Source organism: Dermochelys coriacea, chromosome 18 (assembly GCF_009764565.3).
Source record: "Dermochelys coriacea isolate rDerCor1 chromosome 18, rDerCor1.pri.v4, whole genome shotgun sequence".
In the NCBI taxonomy this organism is placed as follows: domain Eukaryota; kingdom Metazoa; phylum Chordata; order Testudines; family Dermochelyidae; genus Dermochelys; species Dermochelys coriacea.
The window spans coordinates 5,773,506-5,790,135 of NC_050085.1; the positions used below are offsets into that span (position 1 = coordinate 5,773,506).

At 43.6% G+C, this 16,630-nt stretch overlaps 1 protein-coding gene across 5 annotated transcripts in view; it reads right to left on the reverse strand.

Moving 5' to 3' along the window:
- ZBTB17 (zinc finger and BTB domain containing 17) overlaps positions 1 to 16,034 on the reverse strand; it is a 37,223-nt gene extending 21,189 nt beyond the window's left edge. For 2 of the 5 annotated variants that reach the window (XM_043499907.1, XM_038377012.2), the window contains exons 1-2: positions 15,826 to 15,979; positions 1,841 to 2,047 (exon numbers count right to left, since the gene is read on the reverse strand). In XM_043499907.1, the coding sequence (XP_043355842.1) occupies positions 1,841 to 2,047; positions 15,826 to 15,832 (214 nt within the window). In that variant the 5' untranslated portion in view covers positions 15,833 to 15,979. Of the gene's footprint in view, positions 1 to 1,840; positions 2,048 to 15,825 lie in introns of all 5 variants that reach the window. The other 3 variants (XM_038377013.2, XM_043499908.1, XM_043499909.1) reach the window with 3 other exon arrangements.
- Between the last annotated feature and the right edge of the window lie 596 nt (positions 16,035 to 16,630).

Here is a 16,630-nt window from a genome sequence, read left to right on the forward strand (position 1 = left end):
GATGGATCAGAATTCTTTGAACATGTCAATAAGGTAATGGTTTACAGAGAACCTGTGAACATCCTTTCAACTTTCAAAAGACCTTTCACAAGGTTCTACACAAGAAGCTGCTAAAGGAGATAAGTATTCATGGAGGGAGAGGCAAGGTATTGTCATGGATCAAAAACTGGCTAAGAGACAGAAAATAATTAAGAATAGGGATAAACAGCCAGTTTCCATCATATAAGATTAACAGTGGGGTGCCGCTAGGTTCCTACTAGGTCCTGAGTTGTTTAATATATTTATTCATGATCTGGAAATGAGGTGGAAAGAATGATCAGTGAGGAGGCAACCTTTTCAGAAGGCACAGAGTCATTTAGGTTAGTCAAGCCCAGAGAAGACAGACTTCAGCACTTAATCATGCTAGGTGAATGGACAATACAATGGCAGACGAAATTCAGTGTTGATCAATGCCAAGCAATGCACATTGGAGGGAAAAAATTAACCAAACAGGTTCATGAACCTAGCAGAGTTCTGAATGAATTGATCAACTCAGAAAAGAGTTCAGGGCATCACCGATGATAGTTCAATGGGGACCTCTACTCAATAAGCAGCTGCAGTCAAAGAGCAAACAAGATGTAGGATGCATAAGGAATGGAATGGAGAATAATATACAAAATACTGTAATGCCATGATCTGAACTGATGGTACCCTCCTACCTCTAGAATACTGTGCGCAGAACGGGTCATCCCATTAGAAAATAATATTGTAGAATTAGAACAAGTTCAGAGAAGGGTGATGAGAATGATTAGGGGCATGAAAACACTCTCTATGAAGAGAGATGGAGAAGACTGGGTTTGTTACCTTAGGCATGGTCTACACTGAAAAGTTATATCAGCATAGCTGTGTCAATCAGGAGCATGAGAAAACCCACACGATTGACTGGCACAACTATGCTGACAACCCCACCCAGTGTAGACGCAGCAGCGTCGATGGAAGAGGGCTTAGCTAATGGTGTTCGGGGAGGGGGAGTTCTCTGCGTCAGCAAAAAAACCTTCTTCTGTTGGCATAGGCTGCGTCTACTGTAGGCGGCTATGCCAGTATAGCTATCCAGTATGGTCTCAGTAGTGGAGACACAAGGAGATGAATAAAAAGAGTCATGATAAAGTCATATAAACAATGAATGGTTTAGAGAAGAAAGAGCAGGAGCTGCTATCCTCTCTGTTTCTTAACACAAGAACAAGGGGACAGTCAATGAAACTGAAAGGTAGCAAGTCCAAAACTGGTCAAAGGAAAAATACTTTGCTGCACAAAGTATAATGAGGCTGTGGAACTCCCTGCCACAGGAGGTCATTGAGGCCAAGAACTTAGCGAGATTCAAAGAGTGAGTGGACATTTCTCATGGATAACAAGAAAAAGCAGAGTTATAACAGTTATTACAAACCAAGTTCTAGAAACCTTATGCTTTAGGGTTTAAACCAGTCTCTATTAGGAATTAGGAGGAGACTTTAATGAGGTCAGATTATCCCACGTCTGTTACTTCATGGTTCCTGCACTCTGGGGCATCTGGTGCCGGGCACTGTCAGAGATGGGACACTGGGCTATGTACCATGGGTCTTATCCAGTCTGGCAACTCCAGTGTTCAGGGGGAACATCACTATCCCCACCACAGCCCTAATGTTTTCTAGGAGGTTCTGCACACTTTGGGTCTGAGTCACAGCTGGTGTGACTTGGTGCAGCTCCACTGACTTCAACAGGAACACACTGATTTACACCTGTTGAGGATACGGCCCACCATCTCAGGCCACAGCTCCTCTCCCAAGTGCAGCCTCGGCTTCTCCCAGGAGCCGCACCTGCATACCTGCTGCATTGCTGATGTCAAGATGCACCACGTCCTTCTGATCCACAAACAGCATCCTGAAGTACTCGCTGCAGGCTGCCAGCACGGCCTTGTGGGCCTTGAAGTCAATGCCGTCCACCACGAAGGTGCAGTCACACAGCAAGCCCAGCTGTCTCTGCTGGTTCAGCTGCTCCAGGACCTGCTTGCTGTGCTGAGGGAAATCCATAGCTGAGGAGAGAAAGCATAGTCACCTGGCTGATCAGAGCCTACGCTTCGTCCCAGCTACTGTGCTTGAGCCTGGTGCTGGAGCAAGGGAGGTTTTATTAAAATCCATTTTTATGGTGTGCAAGCACCGACTGACGGTGCTTAAAACTGAAGCAGAGCACAGACCCACTTCCACCCACACGCCTCAGCCTTGATCTGGAGGAACCGGTAGGGCTGACGAGCTAATTCAGTCTCCACTGTGCAGTTAGTCATTGGTCCTGTAAGAAAGACGGCTTCACACTGCACCAATGGATTATTATGCATTATTTGTATTGCAGGAGCACCTGGAGGCCTGGACTTCACTGTGGCACACACATAAGTCCCTGCACCAAAGTACAAAACTACAGACAACAGGCAGATGAAGACAGATAGGAGTATACGAGGAAACAATGAGATGATACTGTCGAGTGAGTTAGGAATCATGGCTGAGAAGTGTTTTAAGGAGAGATCTGAGGGAAGACCTGGCATCCTTGCAGAAGCTCCTGAGGCTCCTCCTGTGCACAAGGACCGGTGTGGGAGAAAGTGTGAAGGTGCTTCTTGGAAAGTTGTTTAAATGGGCAATCAAGGTTAGGAGGAGGCTGTTAGGAATCCCCATTTTCCAGCTGAGGAACTGAGATCCAGCCAGATTTTCAAAATATTATTTGACAAAATTGCTAAGCGACCAACTCATGATGCCCAGGGGCCAATTTTTCAGAGTGTTCAGCATTTTAATAGTACTTTAGGAAGCCAAAGCAGAGCTCCAGTCGACTTCAGCTGCGAATCCTCTGCACTTCTGCAAATCAGCCCCCAGGTGTCTCATGGTCCCCAGAACCACTGAGGAACATACAAGGAGCACACTTTGGCACAAAGTAGAGCCAATTGCAGAAGCCCTCATCTTCAACATGAAGTTGAGGCTCATAAAGACTACAGTCCCATGGGAAGCTCCACCTTGCTCTCAGTGGGAGAGGTGATCACAGACCACATTAGAAAGCCTTTGGCTACACATGGCCACCTACCCAAAAGGAATCCTCTCTCTTTACACAGGCCATTCCAAATTGAAGAGAAAGGTTTAACTCAAACAAGCCGCCCCATGCAGCTAGTGTGCTGTAAAGAGCAGCCGCTCTGAGGGATTATCAAACTGAAGAGCAGACAAACAACACTTAATAGCGATATCCCAAGTGGCCCAGGAACGGGGCTGGGAAGGCTGGTGTTGCAATGTATGGAAGGCATCCTGTCTTTAAATAACCTGCGGAAGGAACTCTTGTTGAAAGCACCTCTCACAGCAAAGTGGAATGTAGTGAGGGGGGGAAGACTCCATCTGGGCTAAGTATAGCCAAGTGATATAGAGATCTTAGTGCATTGGCAAATTTCAGCTTCAGTCTTTCAATTGGATCTGTATAGGCAGACCCTTGTGTCTGTACACAGGCTAACTGGGCTCCAGACAGGTGCAAGGGTCTGTCCATTTGGACTCAATTACAAGACTGGGGCCTTAAAGTAGACTTTATAGATTTCATATAGTAGATTTCATAAGCAGTCATGGGAAAGGAGGGAAGATCCTCTCATGGATCAATACCTCGTTAAAAGATAGGAAACAAAGGGTAAGAATAAATGGTCACTTTTCAGAATGAAGAGAGGTAAATAGTGGTGTGTGTCCCCCAGAGATCTGTACTGAGACGGGTGCTATTCAACATATTCATAAATGATCTGAAAAAAGGGGTAAACAGTGAGGTGGTAACATTTGCAGATGATATAAAATTACTCAAGATGGTTAAGTCCAAAGCAGACCAAGAAGAGTTACAAAGGGATCTCACAAAACTGAGTGACTGGGCAACTAAACGGCAGCTAAAATTCCATGTTGATAAATGCAAAGTAATGCACATTGGAAAACATCATCCCAACTATACATACAAAATGATGGGGTCTAAATTAGCTGTTACCACTCAAGAAAGAGAGCTTGGAATCATTGTGGATAGTTCTCTGAAAAAGTCGCTAAATGTGCGGCGGCAGTCAAAAATGCGAACAGAATGTTAAGAACCATTCAGAAAGGGATAGATAAGAAGACAGAATGAGGAGAGATTAAAAAGACTGGAACTGTTCAACTTGGACAAGAAATGACTAAGGGGGGATATGACAGAGGTCTATAAAATTGTGAATGGTAAGGAGAAAGTGAATATGGAAGTTTAATTTATTCCCTCACATAACACAAGAATCAGGTGTCACCTGATGAAATTAATGGGCATCAGGTTTAAAATAAACATAAGGAAGTACTTCTTCAACACATAGTCAACCTGTGGAACTCATTGCCAGGGGATGTTGTGAAGGCCAAAACTATAACAGGTTTCAAAAAAGAGTTAGATAAGTTCAGGAGGATAGGTCAATCAATGACTATTAGCCAAGATGGTCAGGGATGCAATTTCAGGCTCTGGACGTGTATATAAATCTCCCCTCTGTATTTTCCACCAAATGCATCCGATGAAGTGAGCTGTAGCTCACGACAGCTTATGCTCAAATAAATTTGTTAGTCTCTAAGGTGCCACAAGTACTCCTTTTCTTTTTGCGAATACAGACTAACACGGCTGCTACTCTGAAACCTGTCATAGCCTCTGAGTACCAGAAGCTGAGAATGGGCAACAGGAGATGGATCACTTGATGATTGCCTCTTCTGTTCATTCCCACTGAAGCACCTGGCATTGGCCCCTGTCAGAAGACAGGATACTGGGCTAGATGGACCATTGGTCTGACCCAGTGTGGCCGCTCTTATGTACTATCTGGAAGAGTCAGAGATTCAAAGATTCTAAGTCCAGAAGGGACCACTGTGATCATATAGTCCGACCTTCTATATAACACAGGTCAAAGACCTTCCCCAAAACAACTCCTGTTAGAATTAGAGAAGCTCTTTTAGAAAAAAATAAGTTAAGATTTTGAGAGGATACAGTCTTTACTTTGAGTTATATAATATAAATGTTTTCTATTATAATATAAATGGGTGTGCGTAATTTTATGGACGTAATCCCTATTCTTTCCTGCACGACTTCCAACCTTAACAAAATGAAAAATATTTCAAGCACAAAAAAGGGCAGCTGACCCCACAGGAAAACCTTGAAAGAACACTCTGTGACTCATCTGCTTATTTGGGGGGGGGGGTGAATCAAGGCCATTTTTAGGAGAGAGAGATACACCTGTTCTCAAGAGCTCATCAGCTTTCACAGTTTATTTGCCACCTGAAATCCTAATTCTCCATTTGTGACTCACTTGCACAGCAGCTATTTACAATGTCACAAACACACGGGGTTTATGGTTTCAAATGCAGAATAAGCAGTAGGAAAAGACACTAAAATATATGGATAATTAAATAAAAAATAAACCAAAGACCCTGTATTCATGCCCCTATTAATAAAGGCAAGGAGAAGAGAGAGGCGGAACGTGAGGTTTTTTTTAACTGAAGAACTCTTATAACAGAATTAGATAAACCATAGGAAATGATGCAAACAGAGCAAAAAGTACCCCCATGGTAGATCACATTCAACAGCATCCGTTTCATACTCAAAATGGGCTTACAAATGTTGTATATACTTTGTGTTTGCTTGCAGCATCAGTAAAGGGAATCAAGTCTCAATGACATACAGAGAAGAAGCCAACTTTAATGTTTCTAACTCTTGCTCAGAATTACCCAAGTGCAAAGTTTCTGATCAGAACACATGGGGGAAAAGTACATTTTCACACTCAAACTAACTTAAAAATGGTTGCATAAAATTTGATCACATTTCCCAAAAGCGCGTATGTGTGTACACACACCCTAATGATAACAAGGAAGCAGTCACAGTCCTGAACAGAGAGTTTTGTGCTGTAGAGTCTAAGGGCTTGTCTATACTTGAAATGCTACAGTGGCACAGATATACACAGCAGCAGACACTAACTATGCTAATGGGAGGGTTCTACCATCAGTGTAGTTAATCCAGGTGCCCAAGAGGCTGTAGCTAAATCAATGGAAGCATTCTTCTATCAACCTAGCATTGTCTACACCAGGGGTTAGGCCAGTTTAACTACTTCACTTGGGTGTGGATTTTTCACACCAGAGTGACATAGCTGGTTCGACCTAATTTTTTAGTATAGACCAAGCCTCCACTAGAGGCAATGAAGGATAAGAATAAAGTCTTTTCCAGATGGCCAACATTCTCCCTTGTTACCAACTGCAAAGACACTATGTTGGTCTGGGCGCAAGACCTGGGTTGAAAACTAATTATTCCAGAAACAGACAAGAGAAATGGGGACGCTCACCCACAAGAGGCGTTCGGCAATCTTCATCTGGCTGGATGACAACTGCTCATATGATATCATTTTAAGGCAGTGGTTCCAGCACAATTGGATAGCCACAAAGTAGTTGGAGAATGGTAGCCAGACATCACAACACAATGTCAAGGAGTTGTGACCACTCTGCGGTTGTGTGACTCCATCCAATGCAACAGTCTCACTTTCTCCTGCCTCAAGGTGCTCTAGAGGCATAGAAAGGGATCACAACAGCCAGGGTTGATTGGGTCAACCCACAGCCTGGCATATTGATAACATCCCATGAAGATCATGATGTATTTACAAGGAGACACCTGATATGACCCCCACAAATATAAAGAACGCCCCCAAATAACCGTAGGTAAGAGAGAATCTTCTTACTTAAAGCACAATCCTGTAGTCATGGGTTTCCATGGTAGCAAGTTAGCGTGCTGCAAGGGGCAGACTAGGAAAACACCTAAGGTAACAGCTCTGGGTACATGAGGAAAGCAAGAGGAGAAGGCTCTTCCTCCTGACAAATTAGAAGCCCTGGAGTCAGCTTTGAAACCAAAATTAAATCCGAAAGTTGCTGTTAATGGATATTTTCTTCCAGGAAGATACAGTTACTGCTATGGGATCTGACTTATTTCTTACAGCGCTTGTGTTTCAATGCTAACAAAATTCCATCTGTGCAGAAATGCCCTTCATTGAGTTCCTTGGCCGCACCATGACAGCATGCTTGCTTCTTCAGAATCAAAGCCCTCCACGTGAAATCTGCTTTGAAGACTAACCGGTATCCTTGCTGTTTACAGCAGATGCAGTTTGCCAGAACAAACTATTAATTTGTTAAACCAGGGCTCCAAAAATTCACAAGACAGAGGCCAGGGCCAGAAGGAAAGAACTAATCACCAGAAGCCAGCACAAAGTATAGTCCAAGCACCCACCTGCTCCATCATTTAGTCTCTGTGACCTTGCTAGTGTATTGAGGAAATCAGCTGCAGTTTAATGACCTGCAGCTCAACAAAACTGGGGCACCTCTGACTTACAAACTATACAGTAATGGATGAACCCAGATATCAAGACATGGATACGTTTTGACAATGTCTAGCTTGTTCCAAAATTTTGCAGTGCCCTGTCATTTTACGTCTAGGGCCAACAACATAATATTTAAAATGTATCAGCTGTGCCATGCTATCAAGTTAATTTGATTCTCATGATCACCTTGGAGTCCTCCTTGCACGAATGCTGAGCTGTCCCCTTTTCAGATCTTCAGAGATCCCGGGATGGCAATTTGCGGCACGACTTTTACAAATGTATTAAAGAAACAGTGTCAACAATTACCAAGAGTGATAATGAGGAGGGAAAGCCAGATGTGTTCTAATTACAGAGACAGAAGGACAAGCGATCAGCGATGCTCAGTAAGAATAAAAAAATCCCTCACTTAGCATTAGGCTGTAAAAAACTGACACTAAAATCTGCTTGCATCTGCCAAAAGAAATCAAGGGAGTATCAGTGGCTCATATGCATGCATCCGTCAAAGAGCCAAGGAGACCAGAAGTACCAATCCAACCTAATGTATTTATCACATTTCAAGACAGAAAGAAGCCTTTTTTACTTTTTATCAAGTTTGTTGCAGAGAACAGAAGTTATTTTCCCTCCAAAGACTTAGTTAACTCCTTTCAAATGCCATTTACTCTAGCCCCTCCTACTGGTGTACTAACATCACCACCATGTTGTACTTCTATAACAGCACCTTTTATCTGTGCCTCTTAAAGTGTTTTACAAACATTAGTAAACTAAGCCCCACAATAGCCCTGAAAGTATTCTCTGAATTGTACAAGCAAATCAACTGAGGCACTGGGAGTTCAAGTGACTTGCCCATGGAGACAGTGAGTAAGTGGCAGAGTCATGAATAGAGCTCAGGTCTCCTGACTCTTGGTCCTGTGATTTAACCATAGACCATCCTGCCTCTAATCAAAATGCATTTCCCGTAACTAACTCACTCCTGTTCTGGAAAGAAATTCTGCGTCTAGCACCCAGACCTTTGAGATAAAATTCACCAACCCTTTGGTGGAGAAAGGGAAAACGTAGCTCTTGAAAAGCCCCCTTTTGGTTGGACTGGGAGCTGTTTTGACTTGCTCAGAAGGTTCAGTGCAGTCTTGGAAGAGTGCTTCATTGCAGTTTTGTAGTTCTGCTGGCAGAGTGCTGGTGTGATTGCATGGACAGGAAATTTTTCAAGACTTTCCTCATTTGGGCAACTGGGAATTTGCCTTTCTATTCTACTGAGTTCTTACATGGCACCTGTCACTTGGCATCCGAGTTTATGTGGAAGACTTGGGATGCCTGTATTCCTGTATCAAATATAAACCCACCATCCCTTTTCTAGCCAGCCATCTGTCATATGTGCAAGTCTGATCGTCACATTGATATCTGCCATACTCAACTAGGAGTATAAAGCTGCTTTTAAACTCACAAAGCCTCAGTCTATGATATGCTACCAGATTTTTTAGATTCACTCAGGTAGTACAGCCATATATCGGCCTTTTGCAAAGGCAAACGCGCAGGGTGCCAGTACATTAACAGCTCCTTTGGTTATTGCTTTAAAGAGAAAAGGAGTACTTGTGGCACCTTAGAGACTAACAAATTTATTAGAGCATAAGCTTTCGTGAGCTACAGCTCACTTGAGCTGTAGCTCACGAAAGCTTATGCTCTAATAAATTTGTTAGTCTCTAAGGTGCCACAAGTACTCCTTTTCTTTTTGCGAATACAGACTAACACGGCTGCTACTCTGAAACCTGTCATTATGCTTTAAAGAGCTAGCCCATCTTCTAGGTACTATCTCCTTTTTGAGAATACATTAGCTTGACACACTTCAACCTTCCATCCTTATAGAGCCAGGTATGCTCCAAACCCATCAATCTGGTGTTCTCATTACAAAGTGGAAATTTCCATCAGAAACAGTAAAGTCCTGAGATGAGGTTACAGCACAAAATATTTTTTTCTAAAGTAACAAATCCCACTAATACAGCTAGGATCCATTTTCCGTATGTCCCTCAAGACCCCTTGTTCTGAGACAGTCTCAGAACTGGTCTTGGCAGGGTATGAGATGTACTTAAATTTTCTGCATGTCTCTTATTCTGCCCCTTGCCCGTGTTTCTATGACAAAATCAATTTCCTAATGTCTTGGATCTTCTCTATGTCCATTTTTAAATACAGGCAATGCACTGGTCTTTCCTTAAATCAACAGATACTTCAAAAGTTTTCAAGAGATAATACACCCTGTAGTAATGACAGCCATGTAATAAATGGCATTACCTCACCTGCACTCTGACCACCTTCCTTGGGACAACTTCAAACAAGCCAATCCCCCAAGCAGCTTCAAACAGCTGCCATTTTTCTTAACTTGCCACCAAGACGTTTCCTTTTTTTTCCTCCTTCACCAATAGCCCTGCTCCCTCCTAAAATGACACTGACCCAAAGCCCAGACAAGCAATATGTAGTTCAAAGCCAGTAACGGGCTTACGTTCTGGAAATGGGAACTGCACACCACTGGAAAAGGCGGGGTTCTCCGTTCCAATGGAACAACCAACACTAGCTTCCAGGCCCTGAAAATCCTGAGAGATGGGACTTTAAAATCAAGACATTTGTATGTATCAAAGGGGTTATATTTCAGTCATTTTTAAAAAATGTTTCATATTTTAATTATAATTTCCCCCTGCTTCTGATCCCTGTATAACCGGACTCATGATAGTTAGGGTACCTGGGCTTTATAAATGGAGGGATACAAGACATTGCCCCAATGTATATTTTTTAAGAATTCTAAAACTTTTCTGCAATCATTTTTCTGTGAACTCTGTGGCCTATGCAAAGTACATGATAGTGTGGCATTATATGAAGGATTTTACTGGTATCGGTTGGGACGACCTGCATAACTCACTTAAATTATAACTGAAATATTTGGTCAGGTAAAAGGCATCAACCCCGCCCCACCACCACCATTATCCACCTTCCTCATAGAATCATAGAAGGTTAGGGTTGGAAGGGACCTCAGGAGGTCATCTAGTCCAACCCCCTGCTCAAAGCAGGGCCAATCCCCAATTTTTGCCCAAGATCCCTAAATGGCCCCTTCAAGGATTGAACTCACAACCCTGGGTTTAGCAGGCCAATGCTCAAACCACTGAGCTATCCCTTCCCCCATGTGGCTGAAGAATTTTTTTTTTTAAGTCTTAAAATGTTAAAATACAACAAAACAGACCACCCATTAAAATTATTCAGAGCTCAGGGCCAGTGAGAACTGAATGTTACAGAACTGAAGAAGGTTTAGATCCATTTGATCAATATTTCAATAATACATGTAGTAACACTGAACACTTTCCATAAGAGAGCATCATGATCCCTATTTTTATAGATGAGGACACTGACACACAGAGAGGTTAAGTGACTTCCCCAAGGTCATAGAGTCAGTGGCAGAGATGGAACTTAGAACACACATCTCTGAATTCCCAGTTTTTCATCTTCAGCTTTATACCGTACTGCCCTCTGAAGGTGCTGCTGGGAACCTTTCCTCAGTAGGTTCATTTCCAATAGAACAATTACTCAAATCAGCCATGATTATTATTACAGAATGGTCCATAGTTAATAGCGAAAAGCAATGTTAATGTTGCTTTATATTAAAAGGTGATAACTGTCAAATATGCAGGGCATAGCTGAGATGCCATAATGATTATTAATGTTGATAAAAGACAGGCTCAGTTTAAAGTTACACAGAAAATGGCGAGGCGGGGGGGAGAATCTTTTGGGAACATTAGCCCACATTCCTACTGTTAGATAAAATGAAAGAAAGTAACCAGTGTGATGAATCCATCAAGGAGAAAGGCAAAGACACCTCATGCAGAAGGCACTGGCACATCAGAGTCATGCAACTGCTAAGAATTCTTTAGTTTGGTCAATTTCTTCTTTACTACGTTTCATCTTAGTGTTATTCTACACCATTCAAATACCATATAGAACACGATGCCGTTGGGATAATAACCAATTCAGCTGCTGCTGAATTATAAATATTGATGTTTTTACCCATTCTACCCACCTCATAATGTATGCCAATAAACCACTGTTCTATCAAGCATATTAACACAATACTTGTTCTCAGTGAAACGGATGTCTCATTTCCTTCATACAGCTTAATTACTACTTTACTGCTTTTTTTCCTCCTTTAAACAATAAATACATGTTAATGTTGTAAGAGGAAGGATCGCCCAGTGGTTAGGGTGCCAGCCTGGCACTTGAGGAACTTGTGTGTGATTCCCTGCTCTGCATATGTGACCGGGGGCAAGTTACTTAGTCTCTGCAGGCTCAGTTCTCCGTGTATAAATTGGGAACAATAGTATTTTCCTCTTTCACAGCCCTGTTGTGAGGGTAAATACAATCAAGATAGAGAGACTATTCCTCTTGGAAGCCTCTCTCCATAACCTCTTCTATAGAATAGAGCTGACTGCTATATGTCATATCTTAAGTGGCTGTCTTGGATAGATTCAACAAAAAGTTGCATTTTAAAATACAAAACCACTGCCCCAAAGTCAATCTACTCCCTAAAAAGGGAAAACAAGTTGGACTGCATATGTGACACTCCTTTACCAGGGCTCTGCTCTACTCATGAGCGATACTGTGACCATCAAAGTGGTATTTGGCCTCAACTAAAATAAAAAGCAAGGGAACTCAATTCCCAGAGTTTAATGGAGCCAAGAAACTAGAATGATAGCAAGCTTTGAGTCTCACCCTCTCCAAATCACATCGTAGTGTTTTCCCTTTCAATCTTCCTCTGACACTGCTGTCAAGTCTTTTATTACTGTATCAATCATAGTGATGGAAAGCTCAGTACTAGACACCTGCATTTGTGGCACGCAGTTAAAGATAAATAAATCTGCTAAGTTTAAATTAAGCTTGCCACGTGAGCCACCCCTTGTGACTGCCTATGGGGAACGAGAGACAAGCCAATGCCACAAAGCATTAAAGACAGAGTTTAAGGCTGGAAAGGACTACCAGATCATCTAGTATGACCTGACCTTCTGTATATCACAGGCCACTATCCATTGCCCAGCACCCACACATGAAACCCAATAAGTGGAATTAGAGCAAAGTACTACAGCCCTCAAGAGACTAAACTGTTATGTGCCACAGGCAAAGAACGGGGGGACCAAGATGCACGAATGCCCAGAGCCCCTGCAATGACAGGGAATTAAGTGAGATATACACAGATGACACCTGCAAGTAGATGAGCTAAGGTGGTCTCTCACTTGGGGTCTCCCACATGCGGCTCTGTTTGCAGGGTATACCAGTGGTGGGACTGTGGCGCCCACTGAAATTGTGGACAAGGCCTAGAGGTGCTGGCAGGAGTGTTGTAGAGGTGGTTTCCCTTATTGGTTAGGTATGTAGCAAACAAATTGCATAGGTAGATCATAACTTTGGATTATTTGTGGAAGTTTAGATCTGAATTTATGCCTGTGCAATTGTGTTAATACAGGGCCACAGTCCAGATTGTATGTGGAACCTTGACTTTGAATTTTACTGATGTAATTAATTAATGCTAGGTTTAAATGCAAGTCACTAGGAAGAAAGTGCCATGCTGCTCTGATCTGGTGGTCTCTCTAGACTAGTATCCTGTTTCCAACAATGGCGAGTGCCAGATGCTTCAGAGGAAGGTATAAAATCTCCATAATGGACAAATATGGAATATCCTGACAACAGATGTTTCTTCCTGATCCTCAGCAGTAAAAGACTGGCTTATACCTTGATGAATGAATTCACACATCCCTTCTAAGCATTTCTAATGTAATTGAAGATGTTCTTATTTTCAATATATATGTTTAATCTTTGTTTGAATCCTAATGTCGTGCCCTCAATGTTATCTAGTGGCAATGAATTCCACAGGTTGATCAAAGAAGCATAGAATACCAGGGTTGGAAGGGACCTCAGGAGGTCCGTCAAATGTTGTGTAAAAAACCGTTTCCTTTTATCACTTTTAAATTTGTTGCCTTTTACTTTCATTGAATGTCCATTGACTCTTGTATTGCAAGGATAAATAGGAGCAGCTGATTTACTTTCTGTTTACCATCATCTCCCCTCTTATAATAATGACAGGTTTCAGAGTAGCAGCCGTGTTAGTCTGTATTCGCAAAAAGAAAAGGAGTACTTGTGGCACCTTAGAGACTAACAAATTTATTAGAGCATAAGCTTTCGTGAACTACAGCTCACTTCAAATGCATCTGATGAAGTGAGCTGTAGCTCACGAAAGCTTATGCTCAAATAAATTTGTTAGTCTCTAAGGTGCCACAAGTACTCCTTTTCTCCCCTCTTATGTATCTACTCTATAAGCTATATTGTTCTAATCTTTTCACTCCCTCAGTATTTGGGAAGCCTTTCCTATCCCTACTCATTTTTGTCGCCTGTCTCTGGATGCCTTCTATTTCTGCAGTACCTTTTTTAACATGGGCAATCTAAACCAAACACAGTATTCAAAGTTATGTGTGCCATTAATTTGCACAATTGCTTTATGATCTTTTCAGTATTATTCTCTATCCCATTCCTTATGCATCCTAATATGGTTTGCTTTTTGGGATTTTTACTGTGTATTGACTTGAGCTGATGATTTTATTGAGCTGCTACAATGATGCCCAACTCCTTTTCCTGAGTGACTTCTGGCTCTCAGCTACTACAGTGACGAGCACGGTACAAAAGAGGACCCACACCACATTGTGTGTTGGAGACACCCATCCCCGAACAAATTTGGGAAGGTCACAGTTTATGCCAACAATCCCTTGCAAAGAATTGTGTTAATGGATCATATTCTGCCATGCGTTATATGTCACAGTCCATAATACTGAGCTGATATTAAAATTCGGCAACGTTGGATCTACACACCAACATATTAACTATAATATACACACTCTGCTCATGTATTTAACCAAAATAATATGATGAGCTATTTATATGATGAGCTTTTTTTTCCACCAAATGCATCCGATGAAGTGAGCTGTAGCTCACGAAAGCTTATGCTCTAATAAATTTGTTAGTCTCTAAGGTGCCACAAGTACTTCTTTTCTTTTTATGATGAGCTATGTATTTCCACAGCAACTCTCTCCAGTATCTGGGTGCTGAACTAGTAACAACTGCATTTTTTCCACCCTTAAACAAACCCTCAGGTTACTCACTGCTGTACTAACTTTAGGTGTTTTAGCAAGGGCAGTAAGTGTCCGACATACGAACACAATGGCAAAGCAAATGTCATGTTGGTTTGAAATGTTGATACAGATCAATTACACTTGGATAGGCAGATACCGCAATTGCATGTAGTGGTGTGTGTATAATACACATGGATTATTGGTATTATGTTGGAAATTTCAGTATTGCTATCAGAACAAAAAATATATTCTTGGGTAGAAGTCCATTGCGTAGACACGTGTAAGGCAGTTTTTCTAATCCATTCTACTGGTGATTTACTTGGCAAACAGTTAAACATCTTATATAATATTAAGAAGCTCATGCTAATGCCTGACATGATGAATGCATTGCTTGGGCTTGCAGAGTTAATGTGTCAAATGAACCATCAACAAGGAAAGAAGAGCAAGGAGGAGCACAACCCCACAAGCAGATTCAGTTGTCTGGTCCACAGCAGGAAATTTCTTACCCCGTTTTCAGCAGCAGGGCAGCTGCATCAGTGTTACCAACAGTGTAAAGTCTAGGGTAGACTAGGCATAGATGCCTTTTCTCACTGTGTCCTTAGTAGGATTAGGTGGATCAGGACCCTTATGCCAGGTCTATGCTGGAGCTTACATCACTGATAACACCGGCACAACTGAACAGTTGTTCTGGAATAAGAAATTTCCCGTTGTAGACAGATGCATCCTGGAGGAAGTAGGTAAAACTCAAATGCTGATTAAACCAGAAATTGCTGTCTCGCAGCCCGCGGTTCCCTACGCTTCGGGGTAACTGTAACAGTTTCTCAGACTGAGTTCAGCTGTGCCCGCCAGAGCTCACCGCCTGCACTCTGACCCGCCCGCCACAGACTCCAGCTTTGGCCCCGCTACCATAGAGGGTGAGAAGATGTAAATGCGAATGGAAAGCTGCAGAGTGGTGCGGAGCCCAGTGCCAGGAGGGGCAGTGGAGAGACCAAATCCAGATGTGCGGGGGGGGGGGGATTCACGTGGAGGCAGCAGATTTAAGATCAAGATTTAGCTTTCATTACAGACCAGCAGCAATCACCACCTCACGGAGTGGGTCCCATCCACCCCCTGCAGAGACACACCCAGCCCCTGCCCCTCCCCCTAGCTCTCCCCTGCCCTATAACTGCCCCATCCCCCAGTGCCCCCTCCCCACAGGTCCCCCCTCCCCTCACTCCTACCAGGGCTGCCCCCTCCCCCAGAGCTACACCTGCCCTGGCTGCCCCTCCCCCTCTGGCTGCCCCCTGGAGCTGCCCTGGCTCCCCCGGCCGCCCCCGCTACCTGCCATCCCGGGACCCGCAGGTGAGTCACATTTCGGCAAGCAGGGCTCAGACTGACACGGAACGGACAAAGGGCGCCGCCATTTTGGAGACGGGCGGAAGCGGCGGCGTCTCACCAACCCATCCCCATGCCCCCACCGGCTTCCGGCGCATGCGCAGCTAGAGCGGGAGAAGCACGGGCGGCTGACAGGGCTCTCTAGCGCATCCGCCGCTGTTCTGCAGAGTCAGGGCGGGGCATGGAGAGCGAGCCGCGGGCCTTGCGGACCACGTGGTGTTTCCCAGGGCTCTCCCCAGCGCCATGACACCAGAGGCAGCAGCAAGCACTAGAGGCAGCCCCGTGCAGGGAGGCGAAGGAGGGCAGCTGGGCATGGCACAGGCAGTGCAGCAGAGGTGGGCTCAAGCAGGGGCCTGGCTTTGTAGCCATAGCCACGGTCAAAGGGACTGGGCTGTGCCTCCCAACGCACTGTGGCCATACGCCATGGTGGAGCGTGGGTGCCCCGGAGAAGCATTATGCCACCCCTGTGCCATGTTACTCCCTGGCACAATCCCCGCCTGGGCAGGCTAAAACCGTGACTGTCGGGCAAACTGACATCAGCATTGCCATCCTCAGGTGTTCACAAATCATCGGTCAGGTCTTGAAGAGCCATGTGTTGGCTTAAAACTCATGAGCTATTTAAAAAATAAAAGAATATTTTTCTTTTTCTTTGTATTCTGGGCTCGAGGCTGCACTGAGGTCCCATTTTCAAGCTTTTCTTTGCAACCATAAGGGCTAGACACTCACTCATTTAGAAAGGGAAGCTGAGATT